At 46.8% G+C, this 18298-nt stretch overlaps 1 protein-coding gene across 1 annotated transcript in view; it reads left to right on the top strand.

The window, feature by feature from the left end:
• Positions 1-18298, top strand: part of TMTC1 (transmembrane O-mannosyltransferase targeting cadherins 1) — a 361323-nt gene that overhangs the window by 197590 nt on the left and 145435 nt on the right. The window contains exon 9 of the mRNA XM_029058287.2: positions 17633-17754. Within this exon, the coding sequence (XP_028914120.2) occupies positions 17633-17754 (122 nt within the window). The remainder of the gene's footprint in view (positions 1-17632; positions 17755-18298) is intronic.

Here is an 18298-nt window from a genome sequence, read left to right as displayed (position 1 = left end):
CACGGTTATAACTATTAATACATCAGAATTTCAATTTTGATGAGGAATCGTGCTGTTCTGTGTCCTGGCAGTAGGGATGCTTAGGCTCATGACTTCCTCAGCGGGAAATCACTCCCCTCTCGTGGTTAGAGAAGCAGCTCAGCATAGTGGAAAGAACACCGGCCTGAGAGTCAGAGGATCTGGGTTCTAATTCACGCTCTCCCACTTGCCTTCTGTGTGACCTTGGACAAGTCATTTGACTTTTCTGTGCCTCAGTTTCCTCACCTGCAAGATGAGGATTCAATGCCTGTCCTCCCTCTAACTCAGGCTGTGTCCATTGTAATTAACTTGGATCTCCCCTGGTGCTTAGAACAGTGATTAGTACATAGAACATACAGAACGTTATAGAACATGGTTAAATGCTTAACAAATGCCATTATTATTATTATTATTATATTTTTATGATTACTACTAACGCTGTTTTTTCTGAGAAAGTTCTCTCCTTGTTCTCCTCTTACACTCTGTCCACCTTTTCTCGGGCTATTTTAATAATGATGGTATTTGTTAAGTGCTTATTTCATGACAGGCACTGGGGTGGATATGGGGAAATTGAGTTGGACACAGTCCCTGTCACATGTGGGACTAACAGTCTCAATCCCCATTTTTACAGATGAGGTAATTGAGGCACAGACAATTCATTCATTCGATCGTATTTACTGAGCGCTTACCGTGTGCAGAGCACTGTCTGAAGCACTTGGAAAGTACAATTCAGCAATAAAGAGAGACAGTCCCTGCCCACAATGGGCTTAGAGTCCAGCGTGGGGAGACAGACATCAGAACAAGCAAACAGGCTTCGATATTAAATAAATAGAATTATAGATATAATTGTATACGTAAATGCTGTGGGGCAAGGAGGGGGAAAGAGGAAAGGGAGCGAGTCGAGGTGACGCGGATGGGAGGGAGAGAAGTGAGGTGACTTGCCCAAGGTCACACAGCAGACAAGTGATGGAGCTGAGATTAGAACCCATGACGTTCTTTTTGCTTGCCCTTCAATCCCTAACTGTAGGTGTCCCTCAAGGCTCAATTCTGGATCCCCTTCTCTTCCATCCACTTCCACGACTTCAACCTACAACCCCTCCACATCAGTGATTCCCAAATCTCCCTGGCTAGCACCAACCTCCCCTCTCAGACTGGCACCTGGAGAGTTTCCAGTCCTCTACCAGTCTCGGCTACGGGAGGGAGAGTCGAGCCGAGGCCTGTCCGTTCCACTCCTAGCTTGGCCAGTGGCTAGCGAGCGGTAGGCCGTCTGCTATAAGTCAAAACTCCCCCGTGCTGGGCAGCAGTGGCACGGGAGAGAGTCGAGGGTGGAGACTCAAGTTGACTGCGCGGAAGGAGGCGATGGTCAACCGCTTCTGGATTTTGACCCAGGAAACTCTATGGATCCAGTACCAGAAGGATTGCAGATGGAGGTGGGGCGTTCTGTTCAGAGACGACTCGTCAGCATAAGACAAGCACCACCCTCCTCCATAAATCTGAAGGCCTCAGTGTTGCATTATTCATTTATTCAATAGTATTTACTGAGCGCTTACTATGTGCAGAGCACTGTACTAAGTGCTTGGAATGTACAAATCGGCAACAGATAGAGACAGTCCCTGCCCCTTGATGGGCTTACGGTCTAATCGGGGGAGACGGACAGATAAGAACAATAGCAATAAATAGAACTTGTCTCTTCACTCTCTTTCAACCTCCGTAATTCAATCTGTCACCAAATCATGCCAGTTCTTCCTCCTCAACATTTCCAAAATCTGATCCTTTCATTCATTCTTTCATTCTTTCAATCATATTTATCAAACACTGTGTGCACTGTACTAACCGCTTAAGGAGAATACGTTAAAGCAGTAAATAGACACATTCCCTGCCCGCAACGAGCCTACGGGCCAGAATGAGGGAGACGGACATTAATGTGAATAAATTAGAGAAATATACATAAGTGCTGTGGGGTTGGGAGGGGGGAAGAGCAAATCACGGTGACACAGAAGGGAGTGGGAGGAGAGGAAAAGGGGAGGCTTAGTCTGGGAAGGCATCTTGGAGATGTGCCTTCAGTAAGGCTCTGAAGGTGGGGGAGAGGAGTCTGTCAGATTTGAGGAGGGAGGGCGTTCCAGGCCAGAGGCAGGACTTGGGTGAGGGGTAGGCGGCAAGACAGACGAGATGGAGGCCTGGTGAGAAGGTTAGTGGCACCAGAGGAGTGAAGTGTGCGGGCTGGGTTGTAGTAGGAGAGCAGTGAGGTGAGGTAGGAGGGGGCAAGGGGATGGAGGGCTTTCCATCCCAGTGGTCAACACTTTGGTCCAGCCACTTGTCCTATCTCAGCTTGACTACTACACCCTGCTCCTCCTCGCTAATCTCCTGGCCCGCAGCCTCTCCCTGCTCTGGTCTGTACTCTGCTCTGCTGCCCGGATCATCCTTTTTTTGTCTAAAAAATTTTTGTTTGAATTTTCTCTCTCTCCACTCCTCAGAAACCTCCCATGGTTGCTTCTAGTTGGAATACATGGCCTAGTGGATAGAGCATGGGGCTAGCAATCAGAAGGACCTGGGTTCTAATCCTGGATCTGCCTCTTGTTTGCCGTGTGACCTTGAGCAAGTCACTTCCTTTCTCTGAGCCTCAGTTCCCTCATCTATAAAATGGGGATGAAGACTGGGAGCCCCATGTGGGATAGGGACTGTGTCCAACCTGATTATTGTGTATCTACCCCAGGGCTGAGAACTGTACTTGGCACATAGTAAGCACTTAACAAATATCACAATTATTATTGTTATTAATAAAACTCATTTATACCTACTTTTTTATTGGTGTGTTTTAAGTATTCACTATATGCCAGGCACATAGTGCTAAGCACTGGAGTAGATATAAGCTAATCAGATTGGACACGGTCTCTGTCCCACCCAGGGCTTACGATTTAAATTCCTATTTCACAGATGAGGCAACTGAGGCCCAGAGGAGTTAAGCGGCTTACCCTAGGTCACACAGCAGACAGATGGCAGAGCCAGAATTAGAACCCAGATCCTTCTGACTCCCAGGCCCATGTTCTCACCACTAGGCCATGCTGCTTTACCAAGCTACTTTGGCGTCATACTCCCTCGAGAGCTTAGTAGAGTTCTGTGCACACAGTAAATGCTTAATTCATTCATTCGTATTTATTGAGCGCTTACTGTGTGCAGAGCACTGTACTAAGCGCTTGGAAAGCACAATTTGGCAACAGTTAGAGACAATCCCTACCCAACGACGGGCTCACAGTTCAGAAGAGTGTGAGTCACATGGTCCTCCATCCTGCCAGGCTGCTAAGCAGACAAGTGGAAGACACCCTAGAGGTGTTTGCTCCTGTTTTTTCACAACAGAGTTATTCTGTTCTGTTTTCTTGCTTGCTTTTCATTATTTGTTAAACACTTGCTCGGCATCAAGGGCTGGGGTAGATACAAGTTAATCAGGATGAATCCAATCCCTGTCGCACCTGGGACTCACATTCTAAGTAGGAGGGAGAACAGGAATCAAATCCCCATTTTGCATTTGAGGAAATAGAGGCCCCGAGAAGTTTGGTGACTTGCCCTAGGTCACAGAGCTGACAAATGGAGGAGCAGGGAGTAGAATCCAGGTTCTCTGACTCCCAGGCCTGTGTTTTTTCTGCTAGGCTGCGCTGGTTCAGGGAATTGGGTGGTTGCTTCCTCAGAAGTCATCAGCCATCTGTCAATCATTGGTCACCCCTCAGTTTGAATCTATCCTGCCAATCAACCAATGGGATTTACTGATAATAATTGTGGTATTTGTTCAGCACTCACTATGTGCCAGGCACTGTATTAAGCGCTGGGGTGGATACAAGCTAATTGGGTTGGACACCTGGGGCTCACAGTCTCCATCCCCATTTTATAGATGAGGGAAATGAGGCAGAGAAGTGAAGTGACTTGCCCAAGGTCACACAGCAGATAAGTGGCAGAGTGGGGATTAGAACCCATGACCTTCTGACTCCCAGGCCTGTGCTCTATACAGTTCTGCTCCTATTGAGCACCTTACTGAATGCTAAGAGAAGCAGCATGGTACAGTGGAAAGAGCCCGGGCTTGGGAGTCAGGGTTCATGGGTTCGAATCCCGACTCTACCGCTTGCCAGCTGTGTGACTCTGGGCAAGTCACTTAACTTCTCTGTGCCTCAGTTACCTCATCTGTAAAATGGGGATTAAAACCGTGAGCCCCACGTGGGACAACCTGATCACCTTGTTTCCCCCAGCGCTTAGAACAGTGCTTTGCACATAGTAAGCGCTTAACAAATAACACCATTCATTTTTTTATTTAAGTACTGCCTAAGACCACAGACAACTTATAGTCTGATGACTCTCTCCCCCTCTAGACTGTAAGCTTGTTGTGGCCAGGGAATGTGTCTATTTATTGTTCTACTGTACTCTCCTGAGTGCTTTGTACAGTGCTTTGCACACAGTAAGCGCTCAATAAATAAGATTGAATGAATGAATGAACGACAGCCCTCCCCTTTAAATAACTTCGGCAGTGTGGGTGCTGTGTTTTCCCAGCTCAGCAACACAAAAGAATCATTCCATTATGGCGAGCGGAAATCTGCTTCGGAGGTCTGAGCTCCTCACGGGCCAATTCTTCAGAGAGGTTGCTTTTCCCGAAAATGAAATCAGAACCCGAAGTCCTCAAATCCAAGATGCCAGTTTACAAATCTCCGCCCCGCCCCCGTTGATTATTGCCTCCCACTCTCTGCTCATCAGTACAACTGGCAGTTTCACTTGGGAGAAAAAGATTTGTCCTGCAAAAGAAATGTTTGCTAATCGGATGGAACAGGGCAGAGGGTTTGAATGTCCTTTTTATCCCTAATTTCTTTCATTTTGTTTTCCGCATGAATTTTTTGTTCTTAGGCATTGGGGGTGAATTTCAAGCTTGTGAAATCTTCTCCCAGACTCTGACCAAGCAGAGATGGTGGAGAGTCAGCCTTTTTCTGTCCCAGGTCATTTCTGAGATGGGATCATAATAATAATAGTGATAATGATGATATTTGTTAAGTGCTTACTATGTGCCAAGCACCGTTCTAAGCGCTGGGATAATTTTACACATGTCCCTCCCTTTCCTCAAGTACCTCCAAGCAATCGTTCAGTGATATAGAGCGCTTACTGTGTGCACAGCACTGTAATAATAATGATGGCATTTGTTCATTCATTCAGTCGTATTTATTGAGTGCTTACTGTGTGCAGAGCACTGTACTAAGCGCTTGGAAAGTAAAATTCGGTCACAGATAGAGACAATCCCTACCCAACAACGGGCTCACAGTCACTGTATGCCAAGCACTATTCTAAGTGCTGGGAAAATTTTTTACATGTCCCTCTCTTTCCTCAAGCACCTCCAAACAATCATTCAGTGTTATCGAGTGCTTACTGTGTGCAGAGCACTGTAATAATGGTGATGGCATTTATTAAGCGCTTACTATGTGCCAAGCAGTGCGCCAAACGCTGGGATTAATTTACGCATGTCCCTGCCTTTCCTCAAGCACCTCCAAGGAATCATTCAATGTTAGCGGGCGCTTACTTTGTGGAGAGCAATGTAATAATGATGATGGTATTTGTTAAGCGCTTACTATGTGCAAAGCACTGTCCTAAGCGCTGGGGGTGGGAGGAAAACAAGGTGATCAGGTTGTCCCACGTGGGGCTCACAGTCTTAATCCCCATTTTCCAGATGAGGTAATTGAGGCCCAGAGGAGTGAAGTGACTTCCCCAGAGTCCCACAGCTGACAAGTGGCAGAGCTGGGATTCGAACCCATGACCCCTGGCCCGGGCTCTTTCCACGCGCTGTACTAAGCATTAGGAAGAGTCCAGTCCAGTGCAGAGAAGCAGCGTGGCAGTATGGGCCGGAAAACGGAGGGGAGATAAGGAGATGGGCATGGAGGCTGATGCAGGAGTTGGAAGTAGGGAAGCAGCGTGGCGCAGTGGAAAAGAGCACGGGCTTTGGAGTCAGGGCTCATGAGTTCGAATCCCAGCTCTGCCACTTGTCAGCTGTGTGACTGTGGGCAAGTCACTTAACTTCTCTGTGCCTCAGTTCCCTCATCTGTAAAATGGGGATTAAGACTGTGAGCCCCACGTGGGACAACCTGATTCCCCTGTGTCTACCCCAGCGCTTAGAACAGTGCTCGGCACATAGTAAGCGCTTAACAAATACCAACATTATTATTATTATTAAGGTTGGAAGTGCTAAGTGGTTGGATCAGCCGGGTAACAGTTTGGACGGAGAGGAAAGGGCAGATTCTGGAGAGGCGGAGGGAGGACGGACGGGATTTGGTGATGGACTGAATAGACGGAGGGAGATGAGGCGGGGATAATGCCGAGGCCGTGGACTTGGGAGCCAGGGAGGATGATGCTGTTACCTATTCATCTCCACATCAAGCAGAAACTCATTCATTCATTCATTCATTCAATAGTATTTATTGAGCACTTACTACGTGCAGAGCACTGTACTAAGCACTTGGAATGTACAAATCGGCAACGATAATAATGTTGGTATTTGTTAAGCGCTTACTATGTGCAGAGCACTGTTCTAAGCGCCGGGGTAGACACGGGTCATTAGATTGTCCCACGCGAGGCTCACGGTCTTCATCCCCATTTTACAGATGAGGTAACTGAGGCACAGAGAAGTTAAGTGAGTTGCCCACAGTCACACAGTTGACAAGTGACGGAGCTGGGATTCGAACCCATGACCTCTGACTCCCAAGCTCGGGCTCTTTCCACTGAGCCACACTGCAATCCCTGCCCCTTGACGGGCTTACAGTCTAATCCTGACCGTTGTCTTTAGAACACTCAGTCAGCTCTCTCTCCCTTCCTAGCCTCACTTCTCTTCAGTGCTTAGAACAGTGCTTGGCACATAGTAAGCGCTTAGCAAGGACCACAGTTATTAATACTACAACCCAGTTCTCACACTTCCTACCACCCAAGCCAACCTTTTCACTCTATCTGCCTCAGCACGGGGCTGGGAGTCAGAAGGTCTTAATCCCCCCTGAGAAGCAGCGTGGCTCAGTGGAAAGAGCCCGGGCTTGGGAACCAGAGGTCATGGGTTTGAATGCCGGCACTGCCACCTGTCAGCTGTGTGACTGTGGGCAAGTCACTTCACTTCTCTGTGCCTCAGTTACCTCATCTGGAAAATGGGGATGAAGACTGTGAACCCCAAGCGGGACAGAGACTGTGTCCAACCTGATTTGTTTGTATCCACCCCAACGCTTACTAAAGTGCCTGGCGCATAGTAAGCACTTAACAAACACTATTATTATTATTGTTATTATTCTAATTTTAACTCTGTTTATTCCTCTGTCTGTAATATATTTTAATGTCCATCTCCCCTACTGCTCCTTGAGGGCAGTGTTCGTGTCTATCAATTCTACTGTGCTCTCCCAAGTGCTCAGCAAAGAGTGAGCACACAATAAATAGTAGCATTATTTAATTAAATGATTTTTAGTCACAAAGATGAAATGGTTTACCTGAAGTCTGGTGCTAATTTGGGTCTCTGTGCCCCCTCTTGACCTCTCCTACCCATCCTGCTCCAGCTCTTATCTCGATACCCCAATTAGAGAGTCCCCCTCTACCCTTTTATTCACCCTTCCCTCGGCCCCTCAGTAAACAATCGATCCTATTAGGGAAAAGTGAACTAAGGCTTACTATGAATTCCAGCCTTTCAGGTCCCATTCCTCATCTGGAGATGGAAATTGCTTTAAACTGTAATTGAATCTGCCCAACAGAAGAATGGGAAAAAAAAATACTGTGTCATCAATGTATGATTTAATTCCCAGATCTTTAGAAGAGGGAGGAGATCTCAGAGTTGGGCTAATTTTCCATCCAGGGCAACACAGATGTGGAAACTTTGGCCAAACGATGCCTAGCCTGTTTCCAGTTTGCAGATTCCTGGGACCCAGATGAGACCAAAATACAGCGTCGCTTGTTGGGATGGAACAGGGAAATTATTTTATGCTTTCCAAAGTAAATAGGATATTTTCATTTGAAGGGGAAAGGAGGCCAATCAAAATACCGTGCCTGGTCACTACATGAGGAAACAGAGTAGAGATTTGAATTATCTATCGCTCAGTCGATCGTATTTACTGAGTGCTTCCTGTGTGTAGAGCACTGTACTAAGTGCTTGGGAGATAACAATATACCAGATACATTCCCTAAATGTAGAGAAGCAGTGTGGAAAGAGCCCGGGCTTGGGAGTCAGAGGTCATGGGTTCAAATCCCTGCTCAGCCACTTGTCAGCTGCATGACTTTGGGCAAGTTACTTAACTTCTCTGTGCCTTAGTTACCCCATCTGTAAAATGGGGATTAAGACTGTGAGCACCACATAGGACAACCTGATCACCTTGTATCCTCCCCAGCTTAACGTCTCTGTGCCTCAGTTACCCCATCGGTTAAATGGGGATTATGACTGTGAGCCCCACGTGGGACAACCTGATCACCTTGTATCCTCCCCAGTGCTTAGAACAGTGCTCTGCACATAGTAAGCTCTTATCAAATGTCATCATTATTCCAGAGCTTAAAACAGTGCCTTGCACATAGTGCTTAACAAATACCATCCTTATAAATACCAAAGTGATGTGTTACTTCATCCCAGCCTCTGACTTCTATTTTGGGGGATACAAATTCCTGTTTTTGATCAGTGATTTAGAGAGGCACTGCTTTTAAAGAAGAAGTTTGTCCTAGTGGAAAAAGCACGGGCCTGAAAGTCAGAAGATCTGGGTTCTAATTTGGGCTCTACCACTCACCTGCTGTGTGACCTTGGGCAAGTCACTTAAGTTCTCTGTGCCTCAGTTCCTCCTCTGAGAAATGGGGATTCAGTATCTGTTCACTTAAACTGTGAACGCTTTGTGGGACAAGGTCTGTGTCCAAACTGATTATCTTATATCTACTCCAGCGCTTAGTACAGTGCTTGGCACAGAGTAAACGTTTATCAAATACCAGAAATATCATTAGGTATTATTATCAATCTCACAGGAATAATGTGAGATTTTTTTAAAAAGGTAAAAATCTATTAAAGGCTTTGGAGGAACTATTCATTCATTCAGTCGTAGTTATCAGAGAAGCAGCGTGGCTCAGTGGAAAGAGCCCGGGCTTGGGAGTCAGAAGTCATGGGTTCTAATCGCGGCTCTGCCACTTGTCAGCTGTCTGACTTTGGGCAAGTCACTTCCCTTCACTGGGCCTCAGTTACCTCATCTGTAAAATGGGAATTAAGTCTGTGAGCCCCATTTGGGACCACCTGATTACCTTGTATCTGCCTCAGCTCTTAGAACAGTGCTTGGCACATAGTAAGCCCTTAACAAATATCATTATTATTATTATTATTATCATTCCCTGGGCCTCAGTTCACTCATCTGGAATATGGGAATTGATTCTGTGAACCCCACATGGGACGGGACTGTGTCTGACCCGATTAGCTTGTAATAATAATAATAATAATAATAATAATAATGTTGGTATTTGTTAAGCGCTTACTATGTGCAGAGCACTGTTCTAAGCGCTGGGGTAAACACAGGGGAATCAGGTTGTCCCACGTGGGGCTCACAGTCTTAATCCCCATTTTACAGATGAGGGAACTGAGGCACAGAGAAGTTAAGTGACTTGCCCACAGTCACACAGCTGACAAGTGGCCGAGCTGGGATTCGAACTCATGAGCCCTGACTCCAAAGCCCGTGCTCTTTCCACTGCGCCACGCTGCTTCTCCCCTAGTGCTTAGTACAGTGCCTGGCTCATGATAAACACTTAACAAATGCCATAATTATTAATTATTATCATTATTATATTGTGTTTTCCCAGGTTTTTAGTACTGTACCATGCACACAGTAAGCACTCAATGACCACCATTGATTTCTGGATTGATTGTCCCAGAGGGGCTGCCGCATAAGTATGTAATATCATGGTACTCCTTAACACTTTCTATGTCCCAGGCACTGGGATAGATACAAGCTAATCAGTTGGACACAGTCCTTGTCTTCATTGTAATTATTGTTAATGGTATTTGTTAAGCCCTTTTTCATTCATTCATTCATTCAATAGTATTTATTGAGCGCTTACTATGTGCAGAGCACTGTACTAAGCACTTGGAATCAACAAGTCGGCAACAGATAGAGACAGATTCTGCCATTTGACGGGCTTACAGTCTAATCGGGGGAGACGGGCAGACGAGAACAATGGCGATAAATAGAGTCGAGGGGAAGAACATCTCGTAAAAACAATAGCAACTAAATAGAATCGAGGCGATGTACATCTCATTAACAAAATAAATAGGGTAATGAAGATATATACAGTCGAGCAGACGAGTACAGTGCTGAGGGGATGGGAAGGGAGGGGGGAGGAGCAGAGGGAGATGGGGGGAGAAGAGGGTTAGCTGCGGAGAGGTGAAAGGGGGGTGGTAGAGGGAGTAGAGGGAGAAGAGGAGCTCAGTCTGGGAAGGCCTCTTGGAGGAGGTGAGTTTTAAGTAGGGTTTGGAAGAGGGGGAGAGAATCAGTTTGGCGGAGGTGAGGAGGGAGGGCGTTCCGGGACCGCGGGAGGACATGGCCCGGGGGTCGACGGCGGGATAGGTGAGACCGGGGGACGGTGAGGAGGTGGGCGGCGGAGGAGCGGAGCGTGCGGGGTGGGCGGTAGAAAGAGAGAAGGGAGGAGAGGGAGGAAGGGGCAAGGTGATGGAGAGCCTCGAAGCCTAGAGTGAGGAGTTTTTGTTTGGAGCGGAGGTCGATGGGCAACCACTGGAGATGTTTAAGAAGGGGAGTGACGGGCCCAGAGCGTTTCTGCGGGAAGATGAGCCGGGCAGCGGAGTGAAGAATAGACCAGAGCGGGGTGAGAGAGGAGGAAGGGAGATCAGAGAGAAGGCCGACACGGTAGTCTAGCCGGGATATAACGAGAGCCCGTCGCGGTAAGGTAGCTGTCTGGGTGGAGAGGAAAGGGCGGATCTTGGCGATATCGTAAAGATGAGACTGGCAGGTCTCGGTGTCGGATACGACGCGTGGGATGAACAAGAGAGATGAGTCAAAGATGACACCGAGGTCGTGGACCCGAGAGACGGGAAGGATGGTCGTGCCATCCACGGTGATAGGGAAGTCTGGGAGAGGACCGGGCTCGGGAGGGAAGATGAGGAGCTCAGTCTTGCTCACGTTGAGTTTTAGGTGGCGGGCCGACATCCAGGTGGAGACGTCCCGGAGGCGGGAGGAGATGCGAGCCCAAAGGGAGGGAGAGGACAGGGGCGGCGATGTAGATCTACCTGTCATCTGTGTAGAGATGGTAGTCGAAGCCGTGAGAGCGTATGAGCTCACCGAGGGAGTGAGTGTAAATGGAGAACAGAAGAAGGCCAAGAACTGACCCTTGAGGAACTCCAACAGTTAAAGGATGGGAGGGGCAGGAGGCGCCTGCGACTTCCCCTTCCAGGTATCGCCCTATCTCCCTTCTACCTTTCCTTTCCAAAATCCTAGAACGAGTCTTCTACAATCGCTGCCTTAAATTCCTCAACTCCAACTCTCTCCCGGACCCCCTCCGATCTGGTTTCCGTCCCCTCCACTCTACCGAGACCGCTCTCTCTAAGGTCACCCGTGACCTCCTTCTTGCCAAATCCAACGGCTCCTACTCCATTCTAATCCTCCTTGACCTCTCTGCTGCCTTTGACACTGTGGACCATCCCCTCCTCCTCCACACCTTATCTCACCTTGGCTTCACGGACTCCGTCCTCTCCCGGTTCTCCTCTTATCTCTCTGGCCGGTCATTCTTGGTCTCCTTTGCAGGTGCCCTTACTATGTGCCAGGCACTGTACTAAGCGCTGGGATGGATACAAGATAATCAGGTTGGACACAGTCCCTTTCCCACAATGGGGCTCACAGTCGTAATCTCCATTTTCATTCGTTCATTCAATTGTATTTATTGAGCGCTTACTGTGTGCAGAGCATTGTACTAAGAGCTTGGAAAGTACAATTTGGCAACAGAGACAATCCCTACCCAACAACAGGCTCACAATCTAGAAGGGGGGAAACAGACAACAAAACAAAGCAAAACAAGTAGATAGGCATCAATAACATCAGTACAAATAAATAGAATTGTATACACATCATTAATAAAATAAATAGAATAATAAATGTATACATAAATACACAAGTGCTGTGGGGTGGGGAGGGGAGTAGAGCAAAGGGCGGGAGTCGGCACAGTAGAGGAAAAGGGGGGTTCAGTGTGGGAAGGCCTCCTGGAGGAGGTGAGCTCTCAGTAGGGCTTTGAAGAGGGGAAGAGAGTTAGTTGGGCGGAGATGAGGAGGGAGGGCGTTCCGGGACAGAGGGAGGACGTGGGCCAGGGATCGATGGCGGGACAGTCGAGAACGAGGCCCAATGAGGAGGTGAGCGGCGGCAGAGGAGCGGAGTGTGTGGGCTGGGCTGGAGAAGAGATGTAGGTGGCCTGCACTGTGAGGAGTCTCGTGAAAAGATGGAGACAAGGTGGAAGAGGGAACGACAAGTTTGAAAAAAGAACAAGCTTCTGTGGGCGCATTTTGTGTTTCAGGGGACCAGTGGAAGGTGGTGGCGAGGAGGAATTGTGAGGACACAAGACTGTCTGTCTCCCCCTCTAGGCTGTAAGCTCAGTGTGGGCAGGGAATGGGTCTGTTTATTATTCTATTATACTCTCCCAAGTGCTTAGTACGGTGGTCTGCACATAATAAGTTCTTTAGCACGGCTTAGTGGAAAGAGCACAGGTTTGGGAGTCTGAGGACATGGGTTCTAATCCCAGCTCTGCCACTTGTCTGCTGTGGGCAAGCCACTGAACTTCTCTGTGCCTCAGTTACCTCAACTGCAAAATAGGGATGGAGATTGTGAGCCCCACATGGGACAATCTGATTACCTTGTATCTACTCCAGTGCTTGGAACAGTGCTTGGCACATAGTAAGCACTTAACAAATAACATAATAATAATAATTAGTAGTAGTAGTATAAGCACTAAATAAATATGGCTGAATGAAAGAAGGAATGAAGGAAGGAAGCAGGGTAGGGTGTTAGGAAGGCTGGATAAGTAAAGACAAAAATAAATGTAATGGCTTCCCTGGTTGACGGTTGCCAGGCACTGGGAGATTTTCTTCATTCCAGGCAGTCAGTCGTATTTATTGAGTGCTTTCTGTGTGCAGAGCACTGTACTAAGCGCTAGGGAGAGTACATTAGAACAATATAGCAGATGCATTTCCTGCCCACAACCAGCCAACAGCTAGGAAGAAGACCAGCTGCCATGGAATGCTTTTGAGAGTCTAAACAGTATCAAATACTCTATGGGGTATTCAGTAAATAGAGGTGCCCTTCATTTGAAAGACAATATTGATGATGGTTACATTGTTTCAGTGGGTGTGTATCTCCCTGAAGAAGAATTCATTCATTCAATCATATTTATTGAGCGCTTACTGTGTGCAGAACACTGTACTGACCCCTTGCGAGGCCTAGTGGCAAGAGCATGGTCTTGGAACACAGAGGTGTTGGGTTCTAATCCCACCTCCGCCACTTGTCTGGTCTGTGTCCTTGGGCAAGTCACTTAATTTCTCTGTGCCTTAGTTACCTCATCTGTAAAATGGGGATTGAGACTGTAGGCCCCACGTGGGACAAGCTGATCACCTTATATCTACCCCCAGTGCTTAGAATAGTGCTTGGCACATAGTAAGCGCTTAACAAATGCCATTATTATCATTATTACAATTCAGCAACAACTAGAAACAATCCCTGCCCACAACAGGCTCACAGTCGAGAATCTTTTGCACATTTATACATGTTTTTCCTTGAAAGTAAAGGTGTGCACGTTGTCTCACCTTGAGCCATTTTGAGTGAGCACCGCTCTGACCCTAATGGTTGGAAGAGGACATGTCCTACCCCCAGCAGGACACATACTTTTGTTGTTTTTGCACTTGTGGTGACGGTTTGCACCGAGTCATCCCCACACTCTCTTGTCCCGAGTCTCCCGGTGCCCAGTGCGAGATTCATTCATTCAATCGTTATTTATTGAGTGCTTACTCTGTGGAAAGCACTGTACTAAGCTTTTGGGAAAGAATAATAAAGGGAGCATTTCAGGACGACACAGAAGGGAGTTGAAGGAAAGGATAAAAGGGCTTAGTCTGTCCCTTCCTCTAGACCGGAAGCTCCTTTGTAGGCAGGGAACGTATTTAACAGCTCTAATAATAATAATAATAATGTTGGTATTTGTTAAGCGCTTATTATGTGCCGAGCACTGTTCTGAGCGCTGGGGTAGACATAGGGGAATCAGGTTGTCCCACGTAGGGCTCACAATCTTAATCCCCATTTTACAGATGAGGGAACTGAGGCACAGAGAAGTTAAGTGACTTGCCCACAGTCACACAGCCGACAAGTGGCAGAGCTGGGATTTGAACTCATGAGCCCTGACTCCAAAGCCTGTGCTCTTTCCACTGAGCCACGCTGCTTCTCTGTTATATCGTACTCTCCCAAGTGCTTAGTACAGTGCTCTGCACTCAGTAAGAACTCAATAAATACCATTGAGTGAACAAATAAATTCGATCGATTGTTTAATTGAGGTCAGACATAGTCCCGTCCTCACCAAGGGCTCACACTCTAAGTAGGAGGGAAAATGGGCATCGAATCCCCATTTTACAGTTGTGGAAACCGAGGCACCGAGAAATTAAGTAACTTGCCCACGGTTACATAGCAGGCAAGTGGTGGTGTCGGGATTAGAACCCAGGTCCACAAATTTCCAGGGCTGTGCTCTTTCTACTACATCTGGATTTAGTCTGCTTTGGAGCTGGTAACTTCAAGAGCAGTTCTGCTGCTTATTGTTCTAAAGAAAGCTTTCGTGTTGATCTCCTGCTGTTGTGGCTAGTGTTCTCCCCTGGTTAGTCTATAAGCTTTTGGCATTTTATGTCTCGTTCTTCCCGTGGGACCATTGTTTTCATGTTTAATACAAAACATCAATAATTAAATAGCCAGTGTCGACACACGAGCCTTCCCTGGTGCTTAACTTTGAAAGAGCAGGTGCCCCACCATGAGAAGACCTGGGTTCTGATACCGACTCTGCCACTGGCCTGCTGTGTGACCGTGGGCAAGTCGCTTCACTTCTCTGAGCCTCGGTTTCCTCATACCTGTCTCTGCTGCTCAGATGATGTTTCGCCTCTAAAACCTCCAATGGCTGTCCATCTATTTCTGCATTAAACAGAAACTCCTTACCATTGGATTTAAGGCATTCAATCAACTCTCTCCCTACTACTCCACCGCACTCCTCTAATGGCAACCTACTTACCGTAATCCAATCTCATTTGTCTTTGTTCACACCGTCCCTCTGGCCTGGAACTCCCTCCTTCTTTATATTTGACAGACCACCATTCTTCCTATCTTAAAAACCCTACTAATAAATCTCACCTCCTCCAAGAAGCCTTCCTTCATTAAACTCTCATTTCCCCACCCTATATACCCTCCCTTCTGTGTCTCTATGCACTTGGGTCTCTACCCCTTAAGCACTTTGTTACTCTCTCCATTCCCACGGGACTTTTTTATGGCATTTGTTAAGCGTTTACTACATTCCAAGCACCTTATTAAGTGTTGGGGTAATAATAATAATGATGGGGTAGATACAAGGCAATCAGGGTGTCTCACATGGGGCTCACAGTCTTACTCCCCATTTTATTCATTCATTCATTCATTCAATAGTATTTATTGAGCGCTTACTATGTGCAGAGCACTGTACTTAGCACTTGGAATGTACAAATCGGCAACAGATAGAGACAATCCCTGCCCATTGACGGGCTTACAGTCTAATCGGGGGAGACAGACAAAAACAATAGCAATAAATGGAATCAAGGGGATGGACATCTCATTAAAACAATAGCCATAAATAGAATCAAGGGGATGGACATCTCATTAACAAAATAAATAGGGTAATAAAAATATATACAAATGAGCGGACGAGCATAGTGCTGAGGGGAGGGGAATGGAGGGGGGAGGAGCAGAGGGAACTGAGGCACGGAGACGTTAAGTGACTTGCCCTAAGTCACACTGCTGATAAGTGGCGGAACCAGGATTAGACACTTCCTCTGACTCCCAAGCCCGGACTCCTGCCACTAAGTCATGCTGCTTCTCTAGAAGATACGAGATATCTGGTTGGACACAGTCCCTGACCCACATGGGGCTCACTGTCTTAATCCCCATTTTACAAAATGAGGTAACTGAGACCCAGATAGGTTAAGTGATTTGTCCAAGGTCACCCAGCAGACGAGTGGCTGAACTGGGATTAGAACTCGGGTCCTCTGGCTCCTAGGTCCGGGCTCTTTTCAGGACACCACACTATTTATATCCTTATATCCACAATCGTGGACATACCAACTCTATTATATTCTCCCAAGTGCTTAGTAGAGTGCTTTGCACCTAAGTAAGTGCCAAATAAATACCATTGGTTGATTGTTTGATTGGGGATTCAATGCCTGTTCTTTCTCTGATTTACACTGTGAGTCCCATGTAGGATAGAGACTGCATCCCACCCGGTTATCTTGGATCTACCCCAGCGCTTAGGACAGTGTTTGGCACATACCATGATCGAGACCATAATGAATGCTATTATTTTGCTCTCTGTGTTATTTGTTAAGTGCTAAGCAGCATGGCTTAGCAGATAGAACATGGACCTGGGAGTCAGAAGGACCTGGGTTCTAATCCTGGCTCTGACACATTTCTGCAGGGTGACCTTGGTCAAGTCATTTCACTTCTCTGGGCCTCAGTTACCCCATCTGTAAAATGTGGATTAAGTCTGTGAGCTCCATGTGGGACAGAGACTGTGTGCAACCCAATTAGCTTGTATCTACCCCAGTGCTTTAAACAGTGCTTGACACATAGTAAGCACTTAACAAATACCATCATTTTTATTATTAATTAACAAATACTGCAATAAGATATAAGTTTTGGGAATAATTTATATATTCATACACAAAAGAGTCAGAGGAAAGGCTCCATCCTCTCCTTGTGAGCAAGGAATGTGTCTACCAACTCTGTTATAATAATGGTATTTGTTACCATTGTAAGCCAAGCACTGTTCTAAGCACTGGGGTAGATACAAGGTAATTGAGTTGTCCCACGTGGGGCTCACAATCTTTATCCCCATTTTACAGATGAGGTAACTGAGGCACAGAGAAGTTAAGTGACCTGCCCAAGGCCACACAACAGACAGGTGGTGGAGCCGGGATTAGAACCCACATACTCTCCCAAGCCTGTGCTCTTTCCACTAAGTCACGCTGCTTATACTGTCCCAAGTGCTTAGAACAGTGTTCTGTACACAGTAAGTGCTCAATAAATACCACTGATAGATCGATTGATCCTAGGCTTTAATACTTCTATAGAAAGAACGGTTCCAACCGCTACAGTTTGCCAGTTTGCTGTTTACGAACATCAAAGTGGCAAGTTTCAGAAGTGTAATATACAAACGGTGTCCTGTGCCAGAGAGTTTCAGACTGGAGGGCTTTTTCATTCCAATTTAGCACCCTATTCAAAGAGATTCACATTCATCTAATGTATTCATTCCCCAGATGAGAAATTGAGCGAAGATGGTTGCATGCTGATTAAAGTGGGATTTTCAAACATTTAATTTGTCCTTCACTGTTGTGTTGTTTCAGAAACTGGAGCACAAGGAAGTGTTAGTTGGCTTGTTGTTCCTGATTTTCCCTTTCATCCCAGCCAGCAATCTCTTCTTCAGGGTGGGTTTTGTGGTGGCGGAGAGAGTCCTATACATGCCTAGGTAATTATCACACATGCTTTCCTTTTTTAATGGCGTCTCCCCTCCTCCCCCCTCTCCGACCCCTCCCTCTTCTTTCCCATTTCTCTACCCAGAAAGACGGATTTTTTGCGTCCGTGCAAATGACCCAAGAAAAAGTCATCCCAGCGGTTGTCAAAGAATAGTCCCAACAGCCTCGAAAACACGATGGCAGGGGATGTTTTCCCCGACTAAGCCCTCCTTTCCTCTTCTTCCACTCCCTTTTGCGTCACCCTGACTCGCTCCCTTTATTCATCCCCCCTCCCAGTCCCCCAGCCCTTACGTCCATATCTGTCATTTATTCATTTCTATTAATGTCTCCCCTTCTAGACTGAGCTTGTCAGGGGCAGGGAATGTGTCTGTTTATTGTTGTATCGTACTCTCTCCAGTGCTTAGTGCAGAGCTCTGCAGCCAGTAAGCGCTCAATAAATAAATAGAATAAAGAGAAGCGGCATGGCTCAGGGGAAAGAGCACGGGCTTGGGAGTCAGAGGTCATGGGTTCGAATCTAGGCTCTGCCACTTGTCAGCT

Source organism: Ornithorhynchus anatinus, chromosome 2, assembly GCF_004115215.2.
Source record: "Ornithorhynchus anatinus isolate Pmale09 chromosome 2, mOrnAna1.pri.v4, whole genome shotgun sequence".
NCBI lineage: Eukaryota > Metazoa > Chordata > Mammalia > Monotremata > Ornithorhynchidae > Ornithorhynchus > Ornithorhynchus anatinus.
Note: the sequence above shows the minus strand (reverse complement) of the source record. Positions and strands in the feature narration are given on the sequence as shown.